This window comes from Hippocampus zosterae, chromosome 17, assembly GCF_025434085.1.
Source record: "Hippocampus zosterae strain Florida chromosome 17, ASM2543408v3, whole genome shotgun sequence".
Classification (NCBI taxonomy): domain Eukaryota; kingdom Metazoa; phylum Chordata; class Actinopteri; order Syngnathiformes; family Syngnathidae; genus Hippocampus; species Hippocampus zosterae.
In genome coordinates, this window is record NC_067467.1 from 2,545,837 (window position 1) to 2,564,448 (window position 18,612).

The following is an 18,612-nucleotide window of genomic DNA, read 5'->3' on the forward strand; positions in this document are numbered from 1 at the left end:
ACTGTGATGATAAATACCGAAATATGTTGTATGTTGGAGTAAATGTACATGTCGATTTGAAAACTACGTATTGACGTGATTGTAAAAGTCATATTTTGACAAAAAAGTTTGGTCAAGCTGACGTGCAATAGTTCACGGGGTCCTGCCACATTCAATATGGTGGACGCTCACAAGGAGAAAAGCAACTCGAAATGGTGGCGTCTGTATACATAGCCAAGCGACCACTTTTTTAGCTATCCTAGCTAGTTAGCTAGCTTCACAGTTATCATACCTGCGTCTGACAGGTGATGGTAAACTCGGTCGATGATGTGCAGTTTATAATCTAGTCGCAAACCTTGCCTTATGCTCATGGCTTTTTTTCCAATTTGATGCAAAAGATAATTCAAACTGATTCATTTTAAGTGCTTCCGACGTGACAGTGAGGCAGGCTCCAGCCCTGGTCAAATAGCGTAGCCTACTGTGGGCTAAAAAAGTACAACAAAAGGCACACAAAATGAAAACAAACAGAATGACTTGACAAGTCATGAAGTTCAAGTCAAAGTCAAGTCTTTCATAAGTTTTAGCCAAGCAAGTCAGAAGTTATAAAATCAGCGACTCGACTCGACGCAAGTCCGACTCATAAGACTCGAGTTCCCAACCCCTGATATATAAACTGACAATGCATCGCAAAGAGGTTGATAAATCTACTTGGCTTCATTCAGCCCTCCCATTATATTTTCCCCCAGGCTGCACATTTTATTTCCTGATGAATGGAGTCCAATTTCAGCTCCGGAGGAATGCTACGCTGCCTGCATCTATAAATGTATATTTACTAACAAGCTATCCGCTGCGTGTCTCTAAAGCAGCGTCTGCACAGGACACAGGACATAAGCAGTTACGATTTAACAACCCTAACCACGCCATATGTTTCTTTGGCAATTCCTTTCCGGCTGCACGGTTCAAGTGGCCCGCTTCCAAAATTTATCATGCCATGTGGCATCAGGCATCAATAATGCAGCTGTGTTGTTTTAATGAACTCTTGCACGGGAGTCATTTGTCAGAGTAAAAAAAAAACAACAACTAATCAATAAGTTGGTTTCACCATGAGAGTCAAAAAGGTGTTGATAAAAATGTCCACCCCCTAGAATCACATCAACACCCCTCTGTTCACCATCCTCAATCAACAACCAGATGACACGCCATTCAGTTTTTTTTTTTAGATTCAGGTAGCGTTATTATTTGTTATCTTGTTGTTATACTTCTGCATGACTGCAGAGTGATTGATGATGCAAACACACACATTTCTATCTGAAAACGCAGCTACTGGGTGACGACAGGGTGCCGAGACCAATAAAATAAGATACTGCATCATATTGTATGTGAGTCACTTTAAAGTTCAGTGAATCATCCTTTGCCATTTGTGTCCACGTCAACGTATGCCATTCTCTTCACCGTTGCGATGGTGTTCCCAAAGTAGGAAGATACCCCGCCATGAATCAATACGTCGTGACATCAATTAGTGAGGTAAATAACAGCGCGGCCAGCGGAAGCATTTCCACTGCGGCATATTTTCCCACCTCGCCGATCTCCCATCTCTGCCCCTTCTCAAAGCACCTTTTCCTCCCAGCCTGATATTTAATCTCAAAGGGCAGGCCAAACTCATTAATAGCATTTCCCTCTTCTCGACAGCAGTGGATACTCTGCTCACTAACAAGCACACATTATCATCAGCCTGTCTTGCGCTGGCTTTCTCACCGCCCACAGAAAATCAAATATTGCACACAAGCGTTTTCCCCCGAAGGTGGAGAAATTCTGAAAGATCACGGACCTGTCGATTGTGTGAACTCCTGCGATTGCACCTCGCGAGTGTGACAATCGATCAAGTCTTAGATTTGAAGTCGAAACCCATGAAAAGCTCGTCTGCTGAGAAAAAGTGTTAGCGCGCGCGTGCATCCGTGTGTGTGTGTGTGTGTGTGTGTGTGTGTGTGTGTGTGTGCGCGCCCCATGACAAGCAACAAGCCAGTTATCACTCTGGAGTCAGTGAGCTGCAGCATGGAGGAGGTGCATAAACTGCAGTCATGCTGTCGAGCCTTCGGGCCAAAATGCTTTTTTCAGGAAGTCGGAATTATGGATACAGGCATGGGGTGCATGTGGGGATCAAAAGTGATTTAAAGAAAAAAAAAATTGGTGAGAAACAGCGTCGTGATTGGGCTCTTGATTGCTTTCAGAGAACACAGAGTCGATAATGAAACATTTTCTTTGAGTAAACAAATGTTTGCCCCCCCCCCAATTTTTTTTTTTTTTTTAAACGCTCCACACTGTCACCAATCGTTTAATAAACAGCTCGCTCTAATTATTCTCCAACAGCGTTGAAAAAGCAACACAGAATTTCAGACTCTATGGCAGTGAGGGGCGCTTGGGTGCCACCCTAAAGGCAAAAATGTCCATTTAAATTATAAAACGAAAACATAAGATGAGGTCATTTCCAGTTTGAGAGCGCGGAACGTTTAGTCAGTCCTCATGCAATATATTTTAGAACAATTGCATGTTTGCAACTTTGAGGGGGAAAGACAGATGCTAAAGCAAAACAAATGTGCTGCTTCTTTCAGCTTCTGACCATGACCGTGAATTTTTTACCGCTCCCCATTTGTATTCAACACAGTGGGCTAAAACCTTAAGCATATGCGCAAAAAAATATTTCCCCAAATGTTCCTTCATTAACATAAACGGGAGCGGAGAGGCAGGGAGGGGGGGTCAGTACATACCCGTGGAGCTCCTTGACAGAAACAGAGATCTTGAGGTCATGTCCGAGCACGTGGAGAGCCGTGAGGATGTCGGCCCACTGCACCATCTCACCCAGCGGACCCCCTTTCAGCACCTTCGGGCTGAACACATCGCCGGACTCCTCTGTCAGAAATCCCACGTGGACAAGAATCTGTATTCAGAGGAACCATCGAGAATGAGCCCAGGAAAGGAAACCCAAGCGCACAACAGAAAGTATTTGTTGCCACGAGTGACACGGTTGGATTTCTCCGGGATTCTTTTTCCAAATTCTTCCTGCCGGGATTTTAGGATTTTTCTGTCTGGGATTATCAAACAACTCATAAGTGAGTGTTTGTTTCAACAGTATTAAGACACGTCACTGAAACCGAAATGACTCGCTTTCAGTCTCTCGTCATCTGCTCGTGAACCCGTTTGTGTGCAGCTTCATATTTCTGTTTGGCAAATCCTCGGCGCTCACCCGCTTCTCGTCCCTGCGGTGGCTGCGCAGCTTGTCATCCAGCCGCCGAGCCGCAGAGGCCCATTGCGCTGCCAGCCTTTGTATGCGTCTCTTCATGAAGTTCAGAGACTCCTTCCCGGTGCCCACCTGCTCCAGCAGAGCGCCCGTGTCGAACCGGAAAACAGCCTGGAGGACATCAGCCATTGTTAGTGATGGAGCTGATTTGTTATGGGGGTTTTTTGTTGTTGTTTTGTTTTGTTTTGTCCCCCTGCGCCCATATTTCATTTCTTCAAGCTAATTGTAAGCCATTACCATCAAACGGAAAGCATCAAGCATTATGGCTTGTAAAATCCCGCATTGAAATTCATATCGTTTGCTTTCACTTCCAATTGAACGGCTTGACTGAAGACAATGGGGAATTTTAAGACTATATGAGGCACAGAGCGACAGTTGTGTCTATTTAGAGCTACCCGGGGGTCAGATCTTTCGAATGGGATGTCTGACGTATAACAGGCTCATCCTCATAAATAGTCTGCATATATTATCCGGGTAAAGACACCACGGAATGACAGCCAGTGCGCTCGGGAAAGATGGCGCGCAGCATATCCAGCTTGTCAGGATTATTGATCATAAAACAAAAGCTATGGATTGATTTAGGGAGCGATAGACGCTTAGCTTGACCTCAATAAGTGGAAAGCAAGTTGCAGAAACAAGGCACGGACGCAAACGTCCAAAGGTTGGAGAGTCGCTTGCCGTTTAATATTCTGCTTCACTTCATTTTGCTTGTCATTTTGAAATATTTGCTCCCGACAGCCCTCACACTGGCAGCGCTGTACCCAATCGCTTCTGCTTTCCAAGACTAAGATCTCGGGGGGGTTGGGGGGGGGGATACATTATATCCCTTATATATCCCTGTACTTCGGTGCTTTCTTCCATACTTGTTTTTTGGGTGGGGGCTTCAAAGTGGGCGTAGCAGTCTGGTTCCTCCAGGCCAGCGGGGGGCAGAACCACTCCACCTCACTCAGGTAGATGAGAAAGGAGCAGTCCGAGCCGTCGACTCCATAAAATGCATAGCACGGGTCAGAGGTCCAACGGGCGCGCATCCACTAGAAAACACACACACACACACACACACACACACACACACACACGCAATGTACCAATCTCGACAACCCAGAACTCCACGAGGAGCGTTTGTCTCAGTTCGTATGACACAAAATCTCTGCTGCACAGTGATGGACAAAAAAAAATGTGTTTTTTCTGTGTGCAAAAAAGTTTTGGAATCCACACTCAAGGCAGACTTACATCCATTTTGCCGGGGCAGTCAGGATAATGAGGGTCTTTTGGAATGTCACACTGTCCCAATGTTCCTTCCCTAACTGGAGACAATAAAAGTCGGCGGTTATCAGAGCTTGTAGGCACACAAAAGCACATCTCTCTCGACCTCAGTGTGTTTTGCTTTTTCCTTTGGCTTTTTGTGACACGTTTTCTGAAAGCAATGTGGGAACAGAAGAAAGGGGACAAAATAATATCCGAAAACAAGTTTATGCCAATGCCACAGTCAAGTAAGGGGACTCACACTCAAAGCAGAAACACATTTTCTTCAGCCTTACAAAGTGTTTCGTGTCATGCTTGTCGAACATCAGTTGTCATATGGATGACTGAGCGGACATGTTCTTTATCTATTAAGCGATGGCCAGTTCTGGATGGTCATTTTGTGCCATTACCAGCAGTGAGGTTTGGATTTTTCTTTGACAGGTATCATATGTATTTGAGTTCTGCCTTGCGCTTGTATGGAATGAAGCAGGGAATGAAGCTGTAGACTGCTCCCTCTATTAAACTTTACCGACTAGCGAGCGACCAACTGGATGAATGTTCCATGTTGCTCCACTGTTCTAAACACGGCGTTCTGTTTCATGTGTGTATTGCATTTGTAGAATATGAATTCGGCAGTAAAATTCACCCATGTTGATCCATCGCAGGTGGCGGCCATTTTGCAATTTGTTGTCAACCGAAAATAACAACACAGTTGCTAAGGGTTCGGGTAACGACCAATCACAACTCATCTCGCAAACATCACACGACCAAATGTCGAAAACAGGTGAGCCGTGACGGTCGTTCCCGCTGAGGCACTGTGATATCATTTTCAGTCCACAGCATGTGGCAAAATGGCCGCCCCTTAGGGATGGATTAAAAACTGCTTCATTCATATTCCACAGATGCAGCATTAAGCGGAAGGTCATGTTTGGACTGGTGGGTGTTCACAGAATATAATAACAACAAAGAAAATATTTTTACTTGACTTCTACTCAAAGGAGTGTTTTATATTTTTCAATAGTTGCATGGTGAATTTCTCTTGAAACGATTCAGCGCGATGGCAATTCATGCTGTTCAATGTTCCTGAAAACAGTGTCAATTCAAGATTTTTGAAAAAGGCTCCGTTTTGCGTAGTTTTGTACCTAATATTTTGTCCGCTGCAAGGATTACCGCTTGTTCGTCAACAAAGACAAATTGGGGCATATACCCTAAGTAGCTACCAAGCTCATGCAAGTTATTGGCCTAGCATGTCTCATGTGGCTTAATGACCATGTCAGGTTTTATTATCCCTTAGCCACCTTTGCAATGCCCCCCCCCCTCCCTTCAGCCCCTTCTCAATTAATTCACTCTGTCTTTATTTCTCTGCACCTCCTTCCCATCTCCATCCATCCTTCTCCTCACAGCCCCGACACTAGTGAGCCCAATTAGGGGAGCGGTTGCGGCTTCTCCGCCATACAGCACCTCATCAGTCACGAGGTCTTATTAGCATGATAGCAGCATGACTTAAAAAAAAAAAAAAGAAACTTTCTGTAACGCTGCACTTGGATCAAGCTCATTGTTATCAGACGTTATGACACATTAACGAGACGGCCTGCTGGATTGTTGTCAGAGCAGCGTGAATTCAAATGTGATTTTTGCTTTGTACCCGACGCAGGAATCAAAAGTGACAGCTCGTGACAACGCCGACAAGCGCCGCATGGCATCAGCCTCAAAGATCATTCGTCATCATGATTTAAATATCCTGCTTCGAGTGTTCCAACGCGCGCGTGCCGGAGAATGCGTTGCGGCGCGCGGAATCACCTGAGTGCTTCCAGTTATGACACAAATAAAGGGTTCGCTTTTTGAATGGGCAATGTGTCGTGAAGAATGCCTGCCATGTTTTGTGAGCTCGACCGGCAAGTGCAAGTTACTCATAAATTGTGCATTCAAGAACAGTCAGACTTTGTCAGTTTGCCTCACGCGTGCGGGCAGGAAAGCGTTTTCCAAATTGCAAGGATTTGAAATGGACGGCTGGGATTCAACTGAAGGGCGACCGCTTTATTTGACATTCCCGAGGCGCGAGAGAGCAGGACAGGTGTGTGCGGCCGTGTTTGTGTGAGGAAGCTCTGGTTTCAATGTCACCTTTTTTGCTCGCGATGCTGCGCTGCAGAATCTGCTCGACCCTCCCTGCCATGTCCGACATGTTCTGGGCGATGGCCTGGATCCGCTCCACCAGACCTATGGGCTGAATTCTGACAAAAAAAAAACGAGGACACGCACACACAAACAACGCCTAAGCACATCTCATATACCAGATTCATTTTTCATTTTTCAAAATTCCACGCTGGAAATAAACACTCCAAAAATATCGGGCTTCATCATGCTTATTTTCAACATTATGAATGAAAAGTTTCGTATTGGGCTAAACCGATGTGTTGTGTTGAATCGACATTTATTGCACAAGAGTTTATGTGTAAAAGGAAAAACGGGCTTGCTGTTTTGATCACGTTCAGAAAAATCCCCTCATTGTTGAGCATAATACATAAATCGCATGACTTATAAATGTTTTGTTTTCTAATGGGACTGGGAAACAGAATATGGAGATGCCTTGACATGCCTTGACACGCTCGGCGCATGCCACGCATGCGCCGAGCGTATTTGCAATCTTACAGCTGGGATCTCAAAAGACACGCATAATTCTGGAATTAATAATACTTAAAAAACAATTTGTCAAGCGTTTTCATTAGCAAGTGATTTTTTTTTTCCATTATCACAGTAAATTCCGAAAAGACGAACTTGCTTTTGTGGATCGTGGCCTAGATTATGTCAAATGCACTCTTACATTTTTCACTTGTGGGAGTAGTAAAGTATTCATAAACAACCACAAACCTTTTCACACACACACACACGCAAACTTTCTAATCTATTGTGTGCGCTTGAATGATTCATTCAATCTGCTAACAGACAGTATATAGAAAAAGAAAAGGCTATATTTCCAAAGGAGTAACTAATTGACATTTTTGGTGTCATAATAGGTTTCCTCTTCTTTCATGTTTTTTCTTTTTGGGGACATTTATTTCAACAATAATATCGACTTTTTATTTGGTGTGATATGATTGATCTACACACGCTTTCTTGTTGAGAGATAATATGGAAGAGCTTAGCGATCGCCTAGTTCGACGGGTATCCTCGCCCCCCCCCCCCCACACACACACGCACTAAATTGTCTGAACAGGGCTGCTCTTCCTTTAAAGAGCTCTTTTTAATGAGCTCCCTCTCTCTCTCTCTTTGCCTCTCTATGAAAATCTCTTCAAAGTAATGGAATGAAGAAACGGTTCTGTTGGGTTCTGTGGGCGCTGAGCTCATTTGCATAGCTACATTCAAACGCAGCGTACACTTTTATTTCTGCCCACTGGTTCGGGAAGACATGATTGGGAAACATTGTCCTTTATCCTCTCCATCGACAGATTAGCAAAAAAAAAAATGAAATGCCATTCATGCAGACACACAACAGCAGAACGGGGTTAATCAAGTACACGCGCAGGCACGCACGCGCACAGGCACAGTGAAAGCGATCATAGCAACACAACAGTCGCGTCTGCGGAGCTCGCCGTTGATTAACCGCGTTTGTCAGATGAAATGGAGGTTGGCGGTATAATCGTTCAGAAAATTAGAAGCGCCAAATTGGTGGCCTCTGCCACGCCACATTTGCCGTTGAGTCCATCAAGCGCCAATTAAATGTTTTATTTGAAATCGAATGACCGAAATCCAAAAGGTATTTTGGTCGAGAATTGATCATTCAGTCAATGAGTGGGATGAAAAATGAGAACGTTGACCAACCTTTTTTTTTTTTTCTTCTGCACGCGCAAGAAACGCGGCAAAGTGGAAGAGAGTCTTTTTGTTCATGGCTTTTACTCACCAACTTCATATTTGATCCCTGGCGGATGGGCACACGCGGTAAACATGCGTGCAACTCTGTCTGACTGTATTGCCGTCATTGCATCACACGCATGCAAGATGCAATTGCAACGCCAGGATTTGGATCCTCACGCTCCTCCAAAGAGAGCTATGAGGACGCCGAGGCCAATTGTTGAGCCGCACCAATGTTGCTGCGCGAGAGGCAGAATTTGGCAATTATTCCATGTGGGTTTTCCCGTGGGCTTCTAAAAAAAAAGCACTTGTACAGCTTTCGGGTCACTTCCGGTCAAACACGTTCATCTGTATGACAGCATATTTATGTATTGTAACTTATTATGCAGTTGCGTGTAAAGATGGACGAAAGGTAGAAAAAAAAAAGTATTGCCGGCATGGTAGCATGATGGCCAGTACATAAACAGGAGGGAGCTTCCTTTACTCAAACCCATGAGTAGATTCGAGTATGAGAGGTCTGTTGCTATGGCAACCGCACTCAAATCTGGGCTGGCGGCTTTGTTAAAGAGCAGTGCTCTCATTGTGGTCTTTGGCCACTTTGTGTTCACCTGCATTTAGCGATGCCGTCGAACCGCAAATGATTCCGAGGTGAAGTTTTACTTGACGAATGGACATTTTTTCGTGGGAAATGACTGCCGGTTTTTGACTGGCGGTTTCTCACATTTGTTTTTTGCAATTATTGAAATTGAACATTTTCTTTCTGAATTAGCTTTCCTTATACTTGCGTAAGAATTGAAGCTAGAGGGGCCAATGACGGTCCATCTTTTCCATATGGAATCACCTGTGATGATCCAATAGCTACAGTATATCTTAAAAAAAGTGGCCTGGACATCACAACATATTTGCTCCTATGAGATAAGTAAAACGTTCGCAGAGCGGAGAGTGAAACAGTCAAGTAGATGTGCTCGGTGTACCTGTCGAGGACGGAGGCGAGCTCATCCAGCTTGTGGCTTTCAGTGGTGTTACCCAGTCGAGACAGAGTGTCCATCCGCTTCATAATGACTTCCAGCATGTCGCTGATTTTCCTGAGCACACCGCGAGATTCTTGACCACCAAATACTAAAAAGGGGGGGGGGGGGGGGATGATCACAAAATAATAATAAAAGGAAAAGTGAAAAACAGATCAAAGAGGTCAAGATTAAAAGTGAACAAAATAAAATGCATGCTAATCACTGAAGCTAAAACACACCGAGACCAATCTTTTGTTTTCTAGAGCCACTCTGTTGTAGGTACAGTGTAGCCCAACCCCGCACCCCCACTGTCCTTCATTACTGAATCAACACTTTTCTGGGAGCCAGTGTTTTTTTTAACACAGGGGGTGAAAAGACAGAATCAGCCATTTATTCTGACACTATTGGTTTTGCTTTCTCACCCGACTCAAATAATTAATGACCCGAGCTGAGGTCTAACGCTGTTGGCAAACACCTTTTCAATTTTTTGGCCCACAGCAGCACACAATAAGGTCAGAAGACAATGCGATGTGTTCAAGTCCCCCGACACCCCCCCCCCCCACCGCAATTTTATTTGATCGCACTAATCTCTAAACACTAATTAGTGTCGGTGGTCAAGCGGGTGAACAATCTTTGCAGCTTACAAAAAAAAAGAAATAACATCAAGAGGACAATTAAACGATTTATCCCACCAGAAATTCCCATCGCAGATGAAAACGCAATTAAAGTGCAGTTGCCTGAAATTGGAAACTGTGATTTCGTGATTGGAAAGGAAGTCTCAATGACACATAAGGAAATGCATCAGGGCTGTAAGTTAAAACCGAACTCTGCACCCTGGACGGGAAAAGTCAATCGCACGGCACTTATAGACAAACTACAAATCATCACTCCGATTCACACTCGACATTTTTTTAGAGTTTTCAGTTGAGCAAAGAAATATGTTCTTGCAATGCGGGAGGGAACAAGTGCAAACTTCACTTCAGGGTTTCCTGATGTGTGACAGTAGATTCTAACCTTTGACTTTTCCCTCAGCACTCAGGCTTCAATAAATAAATAAATCGCAACAAACTTGGCAAAACATTGAGTTGACACTTCCAGCAGAAAGTCACCTCTCTCGAAAGGGAAGTCTCCAGTAAGCAAATGCAACAAAAGAAAAGCATTTCCTCCTCATTGTGTCCAGTGCAGAGAAAAAAAATGAAGAAACATTCGCAATCGGGAGAATTTTCAGCTGAGAAGAGTGAAGAGACTGTCAATATTTCCTTCTCCTTTTTACTCGCATCTTCAATCATTGCTGGAATATATCCAGTCAAAGGGAAAAGCCTCCTTTCAATAATTCAACAGTTTGACAAGCATTTTTTCACTTCCATCGAAAGATGAATTCCCGTCGCCTTTCGAGGAGCAGTTTAATATTTCGCTTGAGTAGGAAATCACAAATCCATACAGGAAAAGGGACAAGGTCTGAAATGGGACTCAAGTGCGGCATGGCAAAATCGAATACCGGTATCCTGTTGTGCCCGACGTTGTGCTGATTGCGGCACGCTTCCAGTACAGTATCTTCCAACCGGGCAATGCGCAATTATTTCTGAGAATAGTGGCTCCAACTTTAAATAAGAGACTGGGGCTCCCTGCAGAAGGATTCCAGACATCTGCTATAAGTTGGTCTCTGAGCTGCAGCGCTGCAGTAAATCGAAAAGCCTCTGGGCTAAAGTGCGGGAAAGAGAACTCACAATTCTTCACATTAATACGTCTCATAAATCACCATTACGGAGACCAAACCGCCCTTTGTAGACAGTCCGTTTTTAGAATTGGGCCTTAGATAACGGACGCTTGCAATCAAGTATTCATTAGGCCACTGTTCACGACTCCCCTTTTGTCTGCTCGGAAAAGATTGTGTTCCTGACCAAAACACGTACTATGAGTTGAAATTTTTGTGCCAATGTCGTGAGATTCCTCATCTGCCGGCTAATGAAGAACTTAAATAGCAGCAGCAGCTAATCTCCTCTAATGACATCATCAATATTGACTGACCAATATCTGTGATATGGAAGTACCCTATATAAGAACTCCTTAGGCATGTTCTTATAGCATCGACGGCACGTATTTGTTTGTAGGGGTTTCAAACAGACATTTTAGAGAATACAAATACAGTTCAAACATATATTAGGGTATTTTAAAAAGCTGCGTAATATATACCGTATTTTACAGAGTTTTTTTGTTTTGGGGCAATTAAAAACTTGACTTATAAAATGTCCTCATTTTCTGTTGGCATAAAAATCAGGATTACAGAGGGTTTGACGTTGAATTTAAAAAAAAACAGGCTGACTATTGGACAGACTACTTCCTGTGTTCACTGTTATTTGAAATTTACTCAGTGTAAATAGTGTATGGGCGACGGAAGGGGTGGGGGTGACGGTGCTGCATTGCAACCCTGTCAAAGAGGTGTTCATTGAACAATTTTAGATGGTCATTCATCACTGTCATTCCAATTTGGGTGGTGCATAATATTGATCACGGTTAATTTTGCTGTTGAACTGCGTCGAGACGCATGGGGGTTAAGCGGAAGCCTCAGCATTTAAACACCCCCAAGGTGACATCACCAAATGTCAACTTCCGGACATTTGAAGCGTGTGGTGCCACGGAACATCTCATTCATTGTATTCCTCATTTGAACGCTCTTTTTGAGGGGTTTGGCTGTTTAGACGAAAAGTGTGTTTACAAAGAGGCTCCCCCTTGGCATATGAGCTGCACTATGTTCCTCTCACAGTCTCCATCTCATCAGGATGCCATCCTAACATAATCACACAATCGAGCCCTCTTCCTGTGCTTTCACACCTAATTTAAAGATTCATTACCGAGCAGGCCGATTGAGATCTGGGGTTGCCGGATGGAGAAGCTATCAGAGCAGAGAATGACTGTACGTGATCTTCTGTGCAACGCCACCCTTGTATTCTGTCTGGCATCCTGAAAATGAAAACAAGCTCTCTACTCCTTTTAAAAAAAAAAAAAAAAAAAAAAATAGTAATAATAATTTCGATCAAAAGCTTATGTTGTCTGCCAATGGAAGTCGGCACAATTGCTTTGTTGTACTTTATTAGAATCCACAATGGAATTAAAATCATACTGCCGGCTTGGTGGTTGCAAGAACATTCATTATCGCCATTTTTTTTTTTCAAAGTCGCGATATAAAGCTCAGCCGATAAAACCCGAGGCCATTAAAACCGCTCATTTCACCGCAGAGTGTCGCAGCAAACAATGAGGAGATGAGTTATTATGGGTTTCGTTCCCTTTTAAGCTCTCAGTGCTCCCATTGTGCCAAACCACGACAATATGATGATAATTTGCATAAACACATTTCCTATTTGCATAGCAAAAAAAAAAAAGTTTGGCATGCGTGCAGAATACACATACAAGAACCGCATACGGTACTTGAACCGGGGCTTGACTAGAACTTCCTGACCCACTTTCACGTCAACCAAACAACTTTTAATCAACATGCAGAGTCGGAATCGGCAGTCAAATCAGTCTCTGATTCCATCAAACTATTCAATAGATAAAGTCTTTTTTTCGCCTTTTTTTCCAGCTAGATCTGTGAAATAGATTTCAATTGTGCCAAACCATTTTTTTCTCCCTTCATGCTCACCCCTTGCCTCGCAACTAACAAGTGTTCTGCAGCTAATTTACACAAAACATTGCAATTAAGTTGTTCATTTCCCCGCTCGTATCCTCGGGAGAACCATTTAAACAAGTGGCACAGCTTACATCAACACTGCATGCGCACAAATTTCAACCCAACACTTAGCGCTCGCAGACCTAAAGCCCGAGTCATTAGAGGCAAACGGACACAAATTGGTCTGCGGTTGGAAGAGACAATCAGTGACAAGGAGACGTGACTGCAGCTTGGGCTTGCAGTGCAGTGCAGTTGGGAATGCTATTTGGAATCGCCAGCATGCGTCCAGTCAGGTGTAAAAATAGTGTGACATCAAACTGACAAATATTTGAAGAACACGACAATAAACAAAGGAGGGCATTGTGCTGTTTGCGTTGTTCTTTTCTCCCGTGGCTATTGATCACAAAAAGAAGACAAAGAATGTCAAAGGGCACATTGTGTTAGCTTTATTTGGCGTGTCGCGGTGAGTCTCATGCCTCCCTTTACGTACTGTCGTTAGTCGGGTCCATCTGATTTTATCGGCCCCTTTTCAGAGTAATAAGAAGTGGCTGAAGTTTTGCCAATGAAACATCGCCACATGCTTCGTTTGACATGAAACGTTATGATGCCGTTTGTCCACCACATGCTCTTCCTGCAATCAATCCAATGAGCATCCAGAGAAGATCATGCGGTTGTCCCAGTTCTGGTATGGCCGTGCGCAAACACCGCCAACATTTACAATCGTGGATGAGTGCGTTTTAGTCGTACTGCAGACAAGTAGTGGCTAGGATTATTGATATTCGATTCATGCATCGTGTGTAATGCTGAGTCTCGAAATTATTGTATTTTCTGCACTATAGGGCGCTTCGTACTATACAATAGTGGCTGCGGTTGCGTTATGCATCCACTAGATGGAGCTACATTAAAGGAAATACAATACAATACAGCTTTATCTATATAGCGCTTTCACAGGTGGGGATTCACTTACTTTTTTTTATTTTGTGAGGGGGGGCTGACAGATTCCTTTCTGTTTTCATTTCAATTCAAGATTAGCCTTCCCCATCTCTGCGCCATACTGCACATGCATTGGTTTGGGCAATAAGAGCGCTGGGGGAAAGAGCGCAAGATTACCATGCAAACCTTTTAGTGTACTTTGTCCTGGATAAGTATCCTAGGTCTTTGAGGCAATGCTGTATTAAGACCCTCCAGGTTAAAAGGACACACTGAAGGAGGTCTTCAAAGATATTATTAGAAAGCGCCCGTGCACCTCTGCAGCCTTTCAGAAAGATAGCTTGGATCAAACGTTTCCGTCTTTAATGCTTCCCACACTGGTAGAAAATGGATCCTTGTGCCATCTTTTTTCTTTTTCACCTCATTAGTCACTTGTACCGTCACCAGAGCGCATTCAAGCAAACGCATGCATTTTTAAAAGAGGATTCAGCTCTCATTGCACCCATGTGTCATCGGGCGCCAACTTTAAAACTGCATCATAAGGAGAGGCGTTTCTTTATCATATTTTGTCATCTTGTGAAATCCATTCAGCAATACATTTTCATATTTTTTCATCTTGTGAAATCCATTCAGCAATACATTTTCACTCGCACTCCACACACAGTACATTCACAACTTACAAACCAAATAAGATTTCAAAGCGCAGTATGACACCCCTGTTGAAATGCCAAGCTTTTTTTTTTTCAGAAATACAAAATAAAAACATGATAAATCATTTCAAAACTTTTTCTACCATTGTGACCTATAAAGTGTATAGCTCAATATATATTTTTTTTTCAACAGCACTCATCATGTTATGGTTTATGGGGCCACTGGACCAAATCCCAGCTGGCTTACAAACGAAATAAGATTTCTAAGCACAGTATTAAAGTGAACAAAAAAAAAAGACCCCTACATACCTCTTGTGAAAATGCTGTGTTTTTGTGGAGAAAAAAAAGACCATGATGAATTATTTCAAACCTTCATTCATTCATTCATCTTCCGAACCACTCAATCCTCAATAGAGTCGCGGGGGGTGCTGGAGCCTATCCCAGCTGTCTCGGGGCAGTAGGCGGGGGACACCCTGAATCGGTTGCCAGCCAATCGCAGGGCACACAGAGACAAACAACCATCCATGCCCACACTCACACCTAGGGACAATTTAGAGCGTTCAATCAGCCTGCCATGCATGGTTTTTTTTGGAATGTGGGAGGAAACCGGAGCACCCGGAGAAAACCCACGCAGGCCCGGGGAGAACATGCAAACTCCACACAGGGAGGCCGGAGCTGGAATCGAACCCGTTACCTCTGCACTGTGAAGCCGACATGCTAACCACTGGACTACCGGGCCGCCTATTTCAAACCTTTTTTTTCCACTATTATGACCTATAAACTGTAATAGGCTACCCAATTGTTTTTTTCCCAACTTTTCAAAAGGCTTCCCCTGACATATGATTATTTATTCATTTTTTTATTTTTAGCAGAAGTCTGCAAGTTTATGCTAACATGAACCGCTGGGGGAAAATGTGTGTTACGGTGCAATGAAACCAAGGCGCAACTATTTTGGCATGTTCTTTTCCCCAACATTGGCAATGGCATGAATATGTTTATGGCTGTACGTACACGTACACACACAATCAAAAACAAAGTACATGTGAGGATTTCCATAGACTGATGTTCCGTGGCTTGCATTAAAGCTGATTTTAATGAGCTTAAGGCCAAACAAGCCTTCCCCTGACTATAGCGCGCGAGTGCAAAATTAATCAGACAGTTCTCCTGTCGTCTGCAACCCACTCTTCTACAACTCTGCAAATAGGGCTTCATTAATGAGCAAGAGCCTTTGAATTGTTGTTTTTTTTTAATGGAAGAGCACCAAGTGCATATCAGTGGAAGCTTCCCCTGCTTACTACACTTGAAACTACACGCAGTGGCACTGGTCCAATTATTCTCCGATCCATGCGAACACATTTAATAAGATTTCAATGGGAGCTAACAACTTAAAAGCGAGAGGTGGCTCAAGATAACTGCACTGTCACGATGATTACAAAAGCTTGACCTGATCACGGTTACATGGACGATGCCAATTTGGGGGTAAATAAAAGACAAATGGGTTGTGATCGACAGAGGCGACCCTACACAAAGTGCCCACCATGTCAACAGCATGCCAGATGCGGATAAAAGGTGAGACAGTGAAGCAAATAGCGAGCAGCGATCCCCCCCCAAATGGCTGCTTTGGTGGCCGTTTATATGCATGGGCACAAAGCGGATACGCCGACAGCGTGCTTCGAAAGATAACAGCTTTCTTTCGCTGTAACAATTTTAATGTTACGGAAGATTGTCGCCATTAACTTGTCAGCATCATGCTGAAGACTGGGCCCCGTTGCATTCTTGTGATAAATACAACTTGCATACAACTCCCGACTTCAACACTCTGCAATGCTTAAATAACATTTCGAGATGTCTATGGAATGGCTTGCAAGAATAGGGTTGTTTCAAAAGTACAAATATTGAATGTTACGTGACGACGGGCTGTACCGTATTGTCCAGGGTGTACGCTCTAAACCAAAAGTGCAGCTGGAGTTGCTCCAGCTCACCTGCTAAAAAAAATGGATGGATGGATGGATGGATGGTGGACAGACGGACAGACAGACAGGTTGGTTATTGGCTCCCAAGAACCAATCTGGTAGACAGAAGACGAATACGATGGATTCCTGATGAACAAAGCGAGAGTGTGTGGCAGCCTGCGATGCAGCAATCAAGGAAGCCCCGTGCCACGCTCAGCATGTTGCTTGTCCATTACCAGCATGGGCCACGGCCACTCCAGACACCGTCAAAAGCCCTGATGTACAGCAGAACCGCGAGCTTACCTTCTGCCCGCGTGGTGAATGGAGAATCTGAGGGTCGCTTGGTTGAGAACTGGCCCCCGAGAGAGGTCATTAGAAAGCACAAACTGAAGAAGCCAATCCCTAGCACGAAAATCCTAAACGGGGAGAAGAAAAGGCAAACGAGTCAACGTCAAAGCTGAAGAAACACAATGTACACACGGCGTCCGCAATTTTAGTTCCCATTGAACGTTATGCCCATTGTGAGACTTTGACACTGTACCAATCGACCCACTGAGCACTCTCGGCTCATTACTTTAATTTCATAGTGCTGAGTGAGCCGCATGACTAGGCGGGGGGTGCAAACTCAGGTTTTTAAGCTTGAAAAGAAGTACTTTGTACCAATTACAGCTTGTACTGAAAACACGTTTCACACTTGGAAACAACGTTTTTTTTTAATTCTCCCAATAAGGATGTGAATGGGGAGTCTCTAGCTTCACTGCATCTCTCATTATCGCGAGTGCTCCTCGGTTCACGTCGCCTTATAAATCCCCCAAATGTCACTCAGCCAGTCACTCCATCAAAATACCAACCTTGTCTGCCTTTACATCTTTTAAATACAAGTCTTTTCGTGTCTTTTCGTCATCCGTGGAGGTGGTAAAACTAGCTAGGCTAGCAAGACAAAGTAATTTTTAGAGGGTACACATATGGGTTTTCAAGGAGGTAAAATGTCGTTAAAATAAATAAATACTCAAATCCTGTCGAGATGCAGTATTTGTACTTCCTTGCTTCACACCATGTGCGTTTGTGAACTTTGTAAAAAAAAAAAAAAGCCTCCCATCACCAAAATGGAAACCTATTTTCAATTACCGTGCGTAATAAATTAATTTGTTTCAATTTCAACGTGTGATATTCAAATTTTAAACGACAAATTCACCCCAAAAAAGGATACACACACACGCGCGCGCGCGCAATGAGCTCATTAGGCTTACCTGAATGGTTTGTAAGTGAGAAGACATCTCCTCGTCATCGTGGAAATATCGCCGCTCATTATCGCGCACACTCGTGTCCATTCACCGAGCGGTGTGTGCCGGGCAGCACAGCACGACTCCAACGCATAACTTTCAAGCGGGCAGGTGGCAGCCAGCGACCAAAAGTGGCACCGAAAACACAACTTCCACGCTTCTCTGTGTCACTGGTCCACACCAACTTCTTCCTTCGATGAGTGCTGCGGCTCAGTGGCTCCTTGTGATGCTTATCAGCCTCTCGCCACACACTGCGTGGATTGCGGATATTCGCCCTGCATCCCGTGTTACTGTTGCTCCCGGACTCGACGACGGCGTGTTCGGAGGGGGGGGGGGGGGGGGGTAATCAACAACACACGACTGACGCGAGAAGAAAAAAACAGTGTTTGAAGACGGCCGAGAGCGCCATCTGGCGAGCCATATTGAAAAATGAAGATAAAACATGGCGGCTGCTGAGACACCCGAGTCGGTGTTCATCAACCCCACTGGGTTACTCACTCACTTAGAATTTCATCGTGTTGTTTTTGTTTTGGGGCCCAATTGGGGTAAATTACCGAATGCTGTGTTATTGCAGCGCCTTCGGGAGTTTCCGGTTGCGTCCTTAAAATACACCAATATCAGTCGTCTTTCACAGTACATGAATATCATGTGCGCCTTCAACATTGCCACAGCAAAAAAACAAGAAAAATCATTTAGATGTATCAATATACAATGTCAAAAACTAGACTGCTAAATAACAATTGCCATTCAAATAG

The 18,612-nt window shown here is 43.9% G+C and overlaps 1 protein-coding gene across 1 annotated transcript in view; it reads right to left on the minus strand.

Annotated features, from left to right (window-relative positions):
• LOC127589879 (alpha-1,6-mannosylglycoprotein 6-beta-N-acetylglucosaminyltransferase B-like) overlaps nucleotides 1–18,198 on the minus strand; it is a 31,314-nt gene extending 13,116 nt beyond the window's left edge. The window contains exons 1-8 of the mRNA XM_052049200.1: nucleotides 17,825–18,198; nucleotides 16,878–16,990; nucleotides 9,340–9,484; nucleotides 6,638–6,747; nucleotides 4,505–4,578; nucleotides 4,138–4,305; nucleotides 3,221–3,385; nucleotides 2,745–2,914 (exon numbers count right to left, since the gene is read on the minus strand). Coding sequence (XP_051905160.1) covers nucleotides 2,745–2,914; nucleotides 3,221–3,385; nucleotides 4,138–4,305; nucleotides 4,505–4,578; nucleotides 6,638–6,747; nucleotides 9,340–9,484; nucleotides 16,878–16,990; nucleotides 17,825–17,883 — 1,004 coding nt within the window. The 5' untranslated portion in view covers nucleotides 17,884–18,198. The remainder of the gene's footprint in view (nucleotides 1–2,744; nucleotides 2,915–3,220; nucleotides 3,386–4,137; nucleotides 4,306–4,504; nucleotides 4,579–6,637; nucleotides 6,748–9,339; nucleotides 9,485–16,877; nucleotides 16,991–17,824) is intronic.
• Nucleotides 18,199–18,612: the final 414 nt, after the last annotated feature.